This window comes from Xenopus tropicalis, chromosome 2, assembly GCF_000004195.4.
Source record: "Xenopus tropicalis strain Nigerian chromosome 2, UCB_Xtro_10.0, whole genome shotgun sequence".
Lineage (NCBI taxonomy): Eukaryota > Metazoa > Chordata > Amphibia > Anura > Pipidae > Xenopus > Xenopus tropicalis.
In genome coordinates, this window is record NC_030678.2 from 150,196,344 (window position 1) to 150,209,575 (window position 13,232).

General features: G+C 41.9%; 2 protein-coding genes across 8 annotated transcripts in view; one reads left to right on the forward strand and one right to left on the reverse strand.

Annotated features, from left to right (window-relative positions):
• tpte2 (transmembrane phosphoinositide 3-phosphatase and tensin homolog 2) overlaps positions 1-1,120 on the forward strand; it is a 32,172-nt gene extending 31,052 nt beyond the window's left edge. For 3 of the 6 annotated variants that reach the window (XM_018091232.2, XM_018091231.2, XM_018091233.2), the window contains one exon: positions 578-1,120. In XM_018091232.2, coding sequence (XP_017946721.1) covers positions 578-677 — 100 coding nt within the window. In that variant the 3' untranslated portion in view covers positions 678-1,120. 6 annotated transcript variants of the gene reach the window in all.
• A 1,150-nt stretch (positions 1,121-2,270) lies between these two features.
• On the reverse strand, positions 2,271-10,352 carry slc25a15.2 (solute carrier family 25 member 15, gene 2). Of its 2 annotated transcripts, XM_012956239.3 has the most exons (8): positions 10,200-10,352; positions 9,560-9,687; positions 7,881-7,993; positions 7,086-7,344; positions 6,220-6,357; positions 4,765-4,937; positions 4,357-4,515; positions 2,271-4,177 (listed from the first exon to the last, which is right to left on the reverse strand). In XM_012956239.3, exons 3-8 carry the CDS (start codon positions 7,933-7,935, stop codon positions 4,053-4,055), a joined length of 909 nt encoding a protein of 302 aa, XP_012811693.1. In that variant the 5' UTR covers positions 7,936-7,993; positions 9,560-9,687; positions 10,200-10,352; the 3' UTR covers positions 2,271-4,052.
• Between the last annotated feature and the right edge of the window lie 2,880 nt (positions 10,353-13,232).

Below are 13,232 nucleotides of genomic sequence, written 5' to 3' on the forward strand. Positions count from 1 at the left end.
TGGAATAGTCCTTTTCGTAAAAAAGTATCATTTTGCAAACTCACATGCAATTGATCTAGGTAGCAGTCGCAATCATATTTGCATGGGAAATCCTTTAGGCTTACACTACATTAATGTTGAACCCACAAGGCTGAGCACAGAAGTGGCAGGAGATGCTTCCTAGATCAGTAAGATTGTATTTATTTACCTGATATGCCAGGCCAGTGTTCCTGTTAGCAGAAAACTGCTCCATCCCGGGGTTCTTCTCAGCAAGCACCATGGAGCAAATCTTTTATTTTACTTTGTTTTCTTTCTTTGCTACCCCGGGACCAATGCTCAGTAAAATATAAAAGTCGGCTTTCCTGGGCTGGGGCAGGTTTCTGCTAACAGAACCACTGACCCTGGGTATTAGGTAAGTAAATACAATCACTGGGGGGTGCCTAACTTTTGGTACCCTCCAGTAATTTCAACCTTACCTTCTCTTGTAAATGCTTAAGTGCTCAGAAGAGCACCCTGAGCAATTTAACATTAAGATGTGTGGGTGAGCGTATGTCTTTAACATGCAGATTTGACTAATATACTATTTTTTTCACTATAGGCTCTATCTTTCCAAAAATGAGCTAGACAATCCCCACAAAGAAAAATCTGGAAAAATCTATAAAGAAAACTTTGCAGTGGAGTTAAACTTTGAGTCTTGATCCCCATTTCTTTAATGCACAGTAGAAGCCAGAGCACGGGTCAAACCAAAAGACTTCCCAATGATCACCTCTCTGTGGCAAAATGGAGTAATGTATGCTCAGCTCATACAAAGCCAAAGTACTGCTTTTAATGCAGGTGTCTATATGTAAATATAACCTTTAATAATACAATTTATATGTTTATGTTACACTTCTTAATGTACTAGCACCTCTTTTATAGAAATTGAAAAAAACAGAATACTATTGCAGTTGTCTCATCGTACATATTGTGTGTAAGGAAGCGTCACATTGCCCACAGTTAAGGTACTTAACCAAGTTCTATCAGATCTTCATTCCCACTTGTGATTGAACAATTTACTGCCCTTAAATGCCCTTTTTTAACTGCTAAATGAGCCTTTTGCTAGATAATTATAATAAAACACACTTTAAAGTGTTTCAGACAGTGTATAGAGTCTTTCTTTAATTCATGTTATGAACAAATGCAAGGTTTGCTGGGAGTGGCCAATGTCTGTCTGAGCTGTTATCAGTGGAAGAGACCCTTGATCATAAGAGCCATGTTAGATGTGGTGGTATCTAGGCTGGGGGAAAAAACATTAATCTGCTTCCTTTGGAGTGAAGATATGCGACTTTTGCCACTGAAATACAAATGTATGCATTTTTGTGGCAAAATCTGCCCTTCTGTCCTCTAACAGGATAATGTCATGTCTGGGACCAGCTCTTTCTGTCTGGGGTAAGAAGGCTAGTTGATCTAAATATGTCATTGCCTAAATGCTTGTATTTCAATGTTTGTTTTATATCCCCCATATGTAATAAAAGGCACAAAGTTTTACCAGGTGCAGTAACTGATCGCAGCCAACATGTTTGCTTTAAATAAGGTGACCAGTAAATGATACCTGTTGACTGGCTGCTATAGACCTGCAGCAAACTTTGCTCCTTTTTCTGTATTTTTTACATAAAACTCTATTATACCCAAGAGCCATAAATATCCCGGAAATTATAGTCTTAGTGCTTAGTGATGTCATCAGTTATCAGTGCTCAGTGATGTCATTTGTGTTGCATGACTCACTGAAACTTGTGTATTATAATAAATAATGTATCCCCTGTTCAAACCGAACACAGAGGCCTGCGGCTATTTGCACAATGCCTTACGTGTTGGGCAAAATGCAAAAAAAATGGGTGATTTTGGCCTTTATTCGCATTTTCTACACTGCGGGGGGCATTGTAAATGAGTCCATTGAGAAAGCTAGATCTAGGATAAAAATGGGGAAGGGATTGTCTTTCTCTGATATGACTACATATTGTAGAGAACATTTTGGTACAGGTACTGGTATTAGGCTCCTCATGGCAATAGCATCCCTGGCCCTAATTAATCAGAAATTTCAGTATATCTGAAATCTGAAATGAATCAACTTACCAATGTTTTGCAGCCATAAATTAAATTTGTTGTGGGGCCAAGTACACCACTGAAACTTCATAGGGTCTTGCAATATGTGTGAAAGCTTTAACAATAGTGTGCCCCTATTTTTAGTTACCTTATCTATAATTTTTATGGGGAGCACATACACAACAGGAAGACATTTACTTCAAATGATGTTTCTAAAATAAAATTTTATGAAATTTCTAATACCATATTCAATGTGTGCTTGAAGACAAGGCAGCCTTGCTGATTGCACAGGGAAAACTGCTCAACTGTTTCCCCTTACTAATCAACTGTTTCCCCTTACTAATCAACTGTTTCCCTATACTAACCAGCTGTTTACCTTTACTATCCAACTGTTTCCCCTTACTAACCAACTATTTCCCCTTACTAATCAACTGTTTACCTTACTAACCAACTGTTTACCTTTACTATCCAACTGTTCCCCTTACTAACCAACTGTTTCCCCTTACTAACCAACTATTTCCCCTTACTAATCAACTGTTTACCTTACTAACCAACTGTTTACCTTTACTATCCAACTGTTCCCCTTACTAACCAACTATTTCCCCTTACTAACCAACTGTTTACCTTTACTATCCAACTGTTCCCCTTACTAACCAACTATTTCCCCTTACTAACCAACTGTTTTCCCTTATTAACCAACTGTTTCCCCTTACTAACCAACTATTTCCTCTTACTATCCAACTGTTTCCCCTTACTATTCGTTTGCCATTACTATCCAACTCTTTCCCCTTACTAACAAAGTCATTGTTAAAAAGTTGTGCTACTCGTTTTTCTTAGGGTCCCAGCAAACCCCTTTAGTTCCTGAAAGCACCCTCGAATGTAGTGCTTGGTGACCATATCAAAGTGGCATATGGCATTTTTCTACTAATATATAACACTGATATCTTACAATAGAGAAACAATTATGTTCAATATATCAGGACAACAAGGGTTAAAGGGCAAGTTGTGTACAACAGACTATAACCCAATTAAAATATCCCACACTTATCCCTCATGTTTCCTATATCATTACACCCTTTTAATCATAAAATGGTAAAAACCAGAGCTAAGATTAATCTATCTGAAGATTGTTATCACAAAGTAAACTATTCTTAGCAGACTTTAAAAACTGGGCTGTGTAATAGGCAAGTACCAAGTATGGTACAATTCTTTGTGTGGGCTCGGTGTCGGATTGGGCCTTCTACAGAACCTGTAAAGGGCCCACTCTCACAATATTAGATTAATTAACTAGATAGGGACAGTTCCCCATGATATAGAGGTTATATAGGCTTATGGTGGAAATAACAAAGTGCTGAAAGTATTGTCCCAGATTCTGGCACAAAGGGACGTTCTCTGGGTCTCTGGTAGGCCTGGTAGCTGATCACTTTTGTTGTGAATTCACTTGGAAGGGCAGAAGATGCTGATATGCTGTATAGCCCTTTAACATTCTGAAGCCAACTTCCTTTGCATGGACACTCTGGAGCAATATCTGTATGAGAATACATTGGACACATTGTATATATCTTGAGTTTATGATCTCTCATATCACTCATTATATCATGTCAGTCACAGGCTGTAGGAAACCTCTTGCCTCTCTTCTTTTAAAGCTTAGGCACAATGATTAGATAAGGCAAAGCTTGTATCTAAAAGACAGCTTGTGGGCCCCTGGCTGCCCTCCTTTGTTTATATCTTCTGTAGTGATCTCAGCCATTCAAGCTTCTGGATATTTGACTGTATGTCTGAATCCATGGAGTACGCACACACCTTGTCTCACAATAACACAAACATGGCGAGAAATCATTATTAAAACAGACGAACCACGCATTCTTTTAAAAATATTCTCTTTCTTTAACTTAGGACAAACAGGTCCTTTCTGATATACTGCTTGTGAAATGACATAAAAACCATTGTTCTGTGTGCAATCCTGAGAAACATATAAAAGGGAGGGAATGTCAACAGCAATCCAGTTGGTTCATCATGAGCCTCCTGCTGTATTCATAGGCAAGAAAGAGAGCACCATTGGCTGGAAATGCACGAATTAGAGTTGGTTTCAGGCCAGAATATAACGCCAATACTCCTGCAATATAAAGCACTGTTAGCAGAAGGTTCTAGAAGGACATCACAAAAAGAACAAGATGGGAGGAAAGGACAGGCAAGTGGGCACTTGCATGGAAAAATCAGAAGTTGGTGCTGCCACGTACTCTATGGGCCTCTTTATGATCAATCCTAAACAACAATAAGAATAAATCATATTACCTTCATTTTTCACAATATGCAAAAAGGTTTTCATGAATCCAGCTTGTTTCCCAGAAATGGAGAGCACCTGGATCCTGGATTTGACACAGTCTATGGGGTACACTGCCAGCCACAGGGCAATTCCTCCGAAACCCCCGCTCACTATCAGAGCCATTGGACCTAAAGGATGGCATTTATATAAGAATAAGCACTGGCACTTGAGAAAACATATTAAAACTGCATTACATAAAACAGCTTCATTCCCAATGTGATTTTTTTGGACCGGAGGGGAATAAGCTAATCCTTCCAGCTACATCTCCCATAAGTCCCAGTGGAGCTGTAGTTCAGTCTAACTGAAAGGCTGAATGTTACAAGGCAAGGCTGACACTTACAAGAGTTAGGGGAGCAGAAGAACTAAACTGCACTCACCTAGTTCATCCTTTGATTTTCCACCAGAAGCAAAGAAGGATCTGCTGGCCTCATACCCCCCAAAGAATAGGAAATAGCCAGGCATCTCTCTGCATATAGTGCTTGTCAGGCCATTATAGAAAGCCAAGGGACCCTCACGCTGCACAATCCCTTTCACCACAGACCACACTGTACTGGCACAAAGGAGGCAGAATAAAAAAGGCATATTTCAGATTAGTGGAACAAAACTGTAATTCTAACCCGCAGTGCATTTTCTCTGTATTATCACCTGTTATTAGTATATCCACTCTTACCCCTACTGTATGTATAAAGATGAATATGAGGAGACTGAATGTAAGACAGATGATATTCTGGTTATTATAGAGTACTAGAATACTATCCTTGGAGAACTTCCCATCTACTTTGGGAAAATATTCAGTGTGGGGAAAGATTCAGATCTAAAAAAACAGGACTGCATCATTGACTCCCTTGTGACATGGGGTTAGTTGACAACTCTGCATTTATAAAATGAAAACTCATATGGACCCCAAGAAAGGGATATTGCTAAACTTGTAATCTGGCTCAGGGTGCCTTCTAAAAAAATAGCATTGGCTTGGGGTACTTTCTTTAAGAGCACTGCCATGTTGTATCCATTTCCCAAGTATCCCCCACAACACCCCGGGCAGGTGCATATGCACTGCTGATATACACATACTGCCCACTAGCTTGCCTAGGGGATACTCTGTAAATTGATTCAACATAGAGAAAAAAAACCTGCTGGTGCACTTTTTATGGACTGGGTCAGGCCACAAGGTTAGCAATTTTCATCATTTCTGGGTGCCCAACATTTTAGCACCCCCAGGATTTTAACCTTTATTTCTTCTTTAAGAAACTGGTATAGCCAGTATAAATATGAAAGTATTCAGTCAAGAGAAATGTTAGTGTAGCCACTGAACTAGAATTGCAAACTTTGTTGCTCTAAAACTGGGGCAGAAATCCCATAGAACACTCTCATCTGGTTACTGGTTCACCCAGTGGCTCTCCTAAAAACCTTGTATACCCCACAAACTCTACAGGCGGAATGACTATATCTGCCATTGGCACGGCTGTTTAAGGTACCAGCAGGCCCTGGGCAAAATTTCACTGGTGGGCCCCCCACTGCCCCAAGAAATTTGTGATAAAAATTACCCTCAAGCACATGAAGTTCAACATAGTAAGGCAGGCAGTGAAGAAATGATCTGCGCTTACTTGAGTGGACATGAACCCCAGGTGTGCTGCCCTGGACCATTTAATTTAGCTCTGGGAGCTAAATTAAAATGAGGGGCCTCCTATCTTTGCAGGATGCTTCTGCCAATAGTTATTACAGATGAAAGGTTTGACAGTGGGCCCTATATTCTAGTTTGCCCTGGGCAAATGCCCCTTTTGCCTATATATTAAAATGGTGCTGGCCTTTGGGCACAAGTGCCTCAGACTTACTTCTGCCCTTGTAGGATCTTGCCAGATACTTGCAGCTCATGCATGGCTTGCAGGCGGCACTTCACTAGCTCTGTGGGACAAAGGACGAGGGCAGCGAAAATAGACGCCACTGAGCCAGAAGCTGCATTCTGCACATCACTTTAATGAAGAAAAAAGAAATAATAATAGTTAGTACGGGGGACTAGTTGGATCATTTTACCACTTCTAATTAGTTCCACCTAGCAGAGATATAATGCCACATCACACACCACCTTAATGGTGCCACCCTTATATACTGCCTGTGGCTTAATGCAGGGTCGGACTGGGCTGGGTGGGGCTGCCATTTCAGGTACCCCCACACCCTCCAGATGGCATAGCTCATACTTATCTAGGCGCAATCAAGGAAGGGAGGTCAATGGGAAATCGCTGATGCTTCCCAGAGGGGTTTGGTTCTGAGTCGATCGGGCCCATCGGGTTTCTCCCGGTGTCCTGTCAGCCCAGAACACTATAGAACGCTCTGTCAACTGGGAGGCATACAAGTACATTTATACAAGTCTTGGGACTCCAAGGTTAAGTCTAATATCCTTGCAGAAGGTACATTATTTGTTATAATACAGAATAGGTAAATGTGACCAAAATTATACTGTTAAACATAGATTATAACCAAGGTACTAGCCACTGGCACAGGCAATTAATGGGAGCCCAATTATTGAGGAGGAGCTCCAACCCAAAATAATACGTTAAAGAAAAAAATTATCTTTAAAAGATGGATATGAATTAATAAGTACAAATTCATAACAAACTATTCCCCACTAAAAATAAAAATGAAATATCCATTAGCCCCTGTACTTCAATTAGAATCATTTTCCGATATGCCGCTAACTCACCTTAATTCTGCGTTCTTGTCCAAGCCAACTATTTGCCGAACAACTTTCTGGCAAAAGCCGTAGCTCATGAAAAGTACTGAATTCTCAGCTATATTTGCCAGAAGCGCTGGGCTGGTTCCTCTGTAGAACCCCCTGAGGCCCATTTGTCTGTAAGTCTTCACAGCACAGTCCATGAGCCCCCTGTACATGGTGGGGAAAGTCTGCATTTTCACCTTGGCTGTGTCAAAGGGCTGACCCGTTAACACGCATGCCGTCCCACCTAAATAACCAGACATATATGTTAGCATCTTATTATTAAACACAACTGGCCGGGACACATTAAGTGATCTAGCTGCCATACTGCATTTGGAGATATTTGCAAATTTGTTTTATAGGGTGATCACCATGGCACTGGGACATGATTTGGGGCACACCTTCACTAATCACACACACACTGAAGTTTTATCCCAGCGGGCTGAACCACTGCAGCCCGATCCCTTCTTGTTGGGCACTAGATATGTGGGCAGTGTTACCCAGGCGAATACACTAAAATGATCCTTAGGCCACAGTTATTACAAAAAAATACCAGACAGTATTCCTATTTACGTATCTAAAGGGTTTTTAGAATCAGCTTTGAAAAGACAAATTCATGTTTGAATCACTTGTACAGATATCTCTGAATCAAACACCAAGCCCCTCTTTAGCTAAATATAGGCATTCAGTGGTACAGACAACATTAATAGAAAGGCAGGCATTTCTCTTTTGCTTATGGAATATCAGCTCCTAGATACTGTACAGTGGTGGCCTGGAACATACCGGCAGCCCCTGCAGTCAGGTCAATAGCAGCTTGGATGACTGGATTTGTCGGCATGATGGGGTCAGCTTGGCACTAACTACAAACGAAAGTATCCAATAGGGCCCAATTTTGTCTGGAAGAAGAAAAGACAAAGCCTGGGTTATCTCTGTTCAACCCCAAAGCATCAATCAAATGACACCTAAACATGAACTGAGCAGCAATAGAACCAAGGCCTCCCTTGCCTCACGATGTGCTGTGCTTCTCTTATGTAACAGGTAGATGGGATGGGGTACCCTGCAATTAGTATTACCCATAATGGTGTACCTCAGACCTGGTACAATCAGGCTCAACTCCTGGCAACTATTGGTAGGGCACATGTTACACAGGACTCTTCCTTCCCAGGTGGGTCTTGGCTGTACTGTTGGAGGAAGGGTTAACCACACTGATTCCACACACAACTTCTTAAATCTCTTAAATAACGTGGGTGGCAGGGATTCTTAAAAAACAGATGAAACTCTCAAGGTCAGCCCCAGTGCACCGCTAATATCCTAATATCCTACATACAGCATCTTCATTATGCTGGACCATGAATGATGTACAGCAGTTCCCTAGGCAGGGTACTCTAACATGGGGCCCCATGGCAGAGGGGGGGTTCCAAGTGATACTAAGGTGTTATTCCTAGGTCACTATTGGAGCACGGCTTGTCAGGGGGGGGGTCGGAGGGAGTTGTGTCAATCATGGGCAGGGTTTTGGAATAATGGGACAATGAAAAACTATTCTTTTCCATTGGGGCCCCTTCTGTTATTTTCAGGCCCACCACCCAGGAGACCCAGGTGACTACTTGGGCCGTGCTAGCTTAGTAGTATAGGGTTCCATGATTGCTGATTCCTGGGCCCCTTGTAATAAATGAGGATGTGGAGAGTAAAGCTTTTACTGAGCACCCTGGGTGCCATATGGCCATACTCACCATGATCACGTGACAGGGAGAGGCTTAAGACTAATCAGGTGATTCCCCCTCGCAATCCATCAAATAGAAGTGTATAGCTGGCTTTTTGTGACATATTAATGGTGTTTCCCATTTTATCTTTAATTATCATTTAATGCCATTATTTTTGGAGAAACTAGAGAATGTTTGTAAATTAGAAAGGGAGCCCTTATATTTAAATTATACAGTCTCCTTTAATAACCCTGACCCTGAGCTTAGAAGGTCACAGTCCTATCTCTGTTCCACTAAACCACCAGTAAGAAAAGGGAAGGGGAGTTCATTAAAGACACGGCCAAATTATTTTGTTGTTGTTGGCACCTACCCTAACGCAGGTAAGGATGTGGGTGCCTTTAAGGTGGGCACACAGTTTTATTAGGGCCACTACTCACATTATAGGGAAATGTTGGGATGAAGGTTTTATTTTATTTTATTTTGTAAACTATGTGTTGTGTATTCGGCAGGGGGGTAATGCATGTAAGGTTACTGCTCTCCTCTCCCCCAGGGTGGCACAGAACCCATGTTTATTTGTTATGATAACATAGTTTTTGGGGTTATACTTTCTCTTACTCTTTTGCTAATGCTTTAAGATATATGGCTCCAAAGTAATGTAATGGCCTCTTTGCATGTCACTTTGCTGTTATTTTTGCCCTAATGCCAGAAAGGCACATGTTCCCATTGTTTTACATACACAATACAAAGTGAATGAGTACTTACTGTAATGTCCTCCTGTAACACCTGCCAGGTCCCATGAACTACACGCTCAGTTCCACAAGGACTTTCTCTCGGGCAGCAATGTCATTGTCAGGGAGCGCACACTATAGAACCATGGCTGCCAGCCATTCCTAGGTAGAGACATGAGAGAGTATAGGGTTTCACCAGCTGCCAGTCTGGGCTGATTCAAATGAGAGAGGAGAAGGAGGGACAAAGGGAGTGGGAGGTAGGAGAAAAGGCCCAGTAGCAGTGTTACATCAGCCGCTGCCTGCACAGCTTGCCAAGGGCACACACACACACAAACTCATACACACAATGTGACACGTGGGGAGCATCAGCACCACAGCTGGTGGGCTAAATAGGGAGCAAGCTTCCACGGCTGCCATCAGCATTCCAGAAGGGAACCCTCATCATCTGCCCACCTGTAGCTTAACAGATAGAGTTGGACTACAACTCCCAGCAACCTCAGAAAGCCAAGAAGGTTGTGATTCTTGGGGAGTCGAATTTCATCAACAACTGCTGAGACACTGTTTACATATCTATGTACGGAACAGAGGGAGAGGGCACAACAGGGCAGCATCACCTTCCCATGCTCAGACCAGGAAATCCTGCACCCAGCACCCAGCACTGTATGTTGCTTTACCCTTAGGCTCCTCACTCAGACTCAGGCTGCTCCCCAGGGCTGCAGGAGGGAAAAGTGGGGTATCAGGGCAGAGAAGAAGGATCCACCATGTTGCACAACTGCACCCTTATGTGCCTGCTGCTGCTGCTGTCACTCAGTCTCCGCCCCCTGCTGCCTCTGTCAGCACAAAGCACAGCCCCCAGTGCCTGATCACTACCTGTGCGCACATCTGGAATGGGCTGGAGCTGCTTAAAGGGACAGGGTGACAGGGAGTGGGTGCAGGCATATATCTATTCATTGTGTGCCTGTGGTTTGTCATCATTCTTTTAATTAATGCAGCATTTATTATCTCCACCAAGCAATGATTATCGGCATATATAAACTTAAAATAAAGAGAGTGCTGTGTGCATGGCCTCTGGCATCTGTTCCTACCCTAGCCTGTTTACAGACTACCTATTGCCTTCCACCTGCCCTGACAGTCTCTGTGGCTCATTTACTAAGGGGCAGATTTACTAAATCGCTAACATTTCTTATTTTTCTAACATTTCTAACATTCATCATTTGAATAAACTTGTTTCCACACAATCTGAAATGAAAATGTATGTGTGGAAAACGTTGCAGAATAATCCAAAACCTCTAAAGTTTTAAAAGAAGGGGCATCTGTTGTTGACTTCTACATGATCTCGGCAAGTTAAAGCTGGCGAATTGTCGATTCTGGTTTTTAGCCATTTTGTCGCATGGTAAATATCGCAAAAGTCACAATTTTTTTTTCTGTGACTTTTAGCGCTAAAAATCTGAATATAAAAAAAATCTGACCATTAGTAAATGACCCCCCTAATTGTAGAGCATGGTGAAAAGTGCAAAAAAGACAGAAAACAAACCTTTTTTTCAAATGTATTTCCTACCCGGCCTCACACTTGCACCCCAGAATGTGGTTAAACACAGGGCTGCCTTGTGCCAGACAGTTCTGCCATTTGCCCAAAATGCAGCAATGCCCAGGACTCAAGTTCTGTATAAATAAGCACTCAAGGCCTACATTTTGTACCCCTTAGCGCTCTTGCTGTAGTAATTAACCCCGAATGGGATATACACCCTTTGTAAGATAGGGTTAAAAATCAAAGAAAAATGTACGTACAAAATCATGGAGTAGGGCTGATTTAGTACCAGGGCAAGTTAAACTTGTTTTCCCTATGTATTCCCTCTGATCTGGTACATCGCTATGATGATGATGATTTGGTAGATCCCTACATCATTTAAAGTCAAAAATCCATTTAAAAGTTTGGACCAAGCAGCTGTACTGAGGAAAAACATCCTTCCCGACTCTCAGAATTACCCAGGGTAAATATGGCTGTGTGTTAGCTTTGTGGATTTTAGATTTATAGAACATGTTTGCTTTACTTTATGCAATCCTTGTCTTATAGCCAACCTATGTTCACTTCTTTGTATCAGTCATACTCTAGGTAATCAAACTCTAGGCAATGCTAGCTTTCTGCAGATTTGCATCAAATCAAAGCAATTATTTATTCAAATCTATCCAAATCCAAATTTACTATATAGACACTTGTAGGCCTGTGCCAAGGGTGGTGCCGGAGTGTAGCTGAATAACTGAGCATCCGTGACTGGCACATGTGCAGTATAGCAAGTTGTCAATGCTGATCAAGGCCTTAGGGGCTGCATAGGGAGCACCATTGGTCTCCCTATATGTTTAACCCACAGTGCTATCATTATACAGGAATATAGCCCCAGGCACAGACAACTGTTTAAGGTGCATCTGTGTTGGCGATAACTTTATTGATAGAAATTTTTATCTCTAAATAAAGGGCCCTACTAAACCCAATAAATAACACTTGTTTGAGGGTCACCAGTATTATAGCTGTATCAATACTGTGGGTGCTTAATACATAGATTACACATACAGCCTGCAGTGGAGATGCAACTTTATTCATTGTACAGTTCCCATTACTTCCTCTGATGCTCTCTCATGATATTCCTCTCACTTCCTGGCCTCTCTTCCTTAAGGTATCGTCAGATCCGCCACTAACCTTCAGGGCTGAAACAGGCAGATAAGGAGGTAGAAACAATAGGATTTCTACCTCCTTCTGCTGATTCAGCGCTGAAGGCAGATTTTGCTCAGGCACCTTCTATGGCGCCCAAACGGCGAGTCGACCGATATCAGCAGCTTCCTGCGATATCCGTCGACTCGCCGACTTGCCATACATGCACCGAATATCGTACCAAACGAGGTTTTGTACGATATTATCGGTGCGTGTATGGCCAGATTTAAAGGTACACTGTAATGTAAACATGCAGATACTACAAGCAGGTCAGTAGAAAATCAGTGGGCACAAATCAGTAGAAAATCAGCACAGACGCTGCTTAAGAATCAAGGCAGTTTCAAGGCACCTTCCGTAAGTGGCACACACTGCGTTTTCTTGGCTGAGACAAGGGCACACAATAAATTGTGGCACGCACAATAATAAGCCCCGTGTGGCACTAGCCTAAAAGGAAACCCAACTAAAGACATTTGACTGCTGCATAGGAGTCACGTATTGCTTCCCAGTTGTCTCATTAAAGAGGTATCACTGTTTGCTTTCCCACAAACCCTGCATAACAACAACTAACAACTTGCAGGTTAAAGTCATCACACTTTGTACTGTCAAATATCTCATTAAATAGGACTTTGGAACTGGTATATAGATTGGAAACATACTTTAACCCCTTGAGAGGGGGCTTGATATGATAGCACTGACTTGCATAATTCCTTTAGTTTTTTTTTTAATTATGAAATTAGAAATCAATAGTTTGGAGTTTCTCAATTAACTAGGGACCCCCTTATGTTTGGGTTGTACTTTGTTCATATCTCACAACATATTAAAAAATGTGACAGAGTAGGCCATGTCCAGTTATGTCCAGACATGCTCCAGGCTGCCTAAAATGCCGTTCACCTTTCGGGGTCTTATAATTCTGTGCTGTCTTAATTTGGAACCATTGGGAAGTATTTTAGTTTACAAGGAGTTTATTGTTTTTAGGTTCAGTTCCAGCATTGGGCCAAGC

Excerpts from the sequence above, each read along its gene's own strand:
- slc25a15.2 (XM_012956239.3), bottom strand. The coding sequence starts at position 7,935 with ATGCCGACAAATCCAGTCATCCAAGCTGCTATTGACCTGACTGCAGGG. Across the intron at positions 4,516-4,764 it reads AAAATCAAAGGATGAACTAG|GTCCAATGGCTCTGATAGTG; the intron begins GTGAGTGCAGTT and ends GCCATCCTTTAG. Across the intron at positions 4,178-4,356 it reads GCATATTGTGAAAAATGAAG|GAGTATTGGCGTTATATTCT; the intron begins GTAATATGATTT and ends TTTATATTGCAG.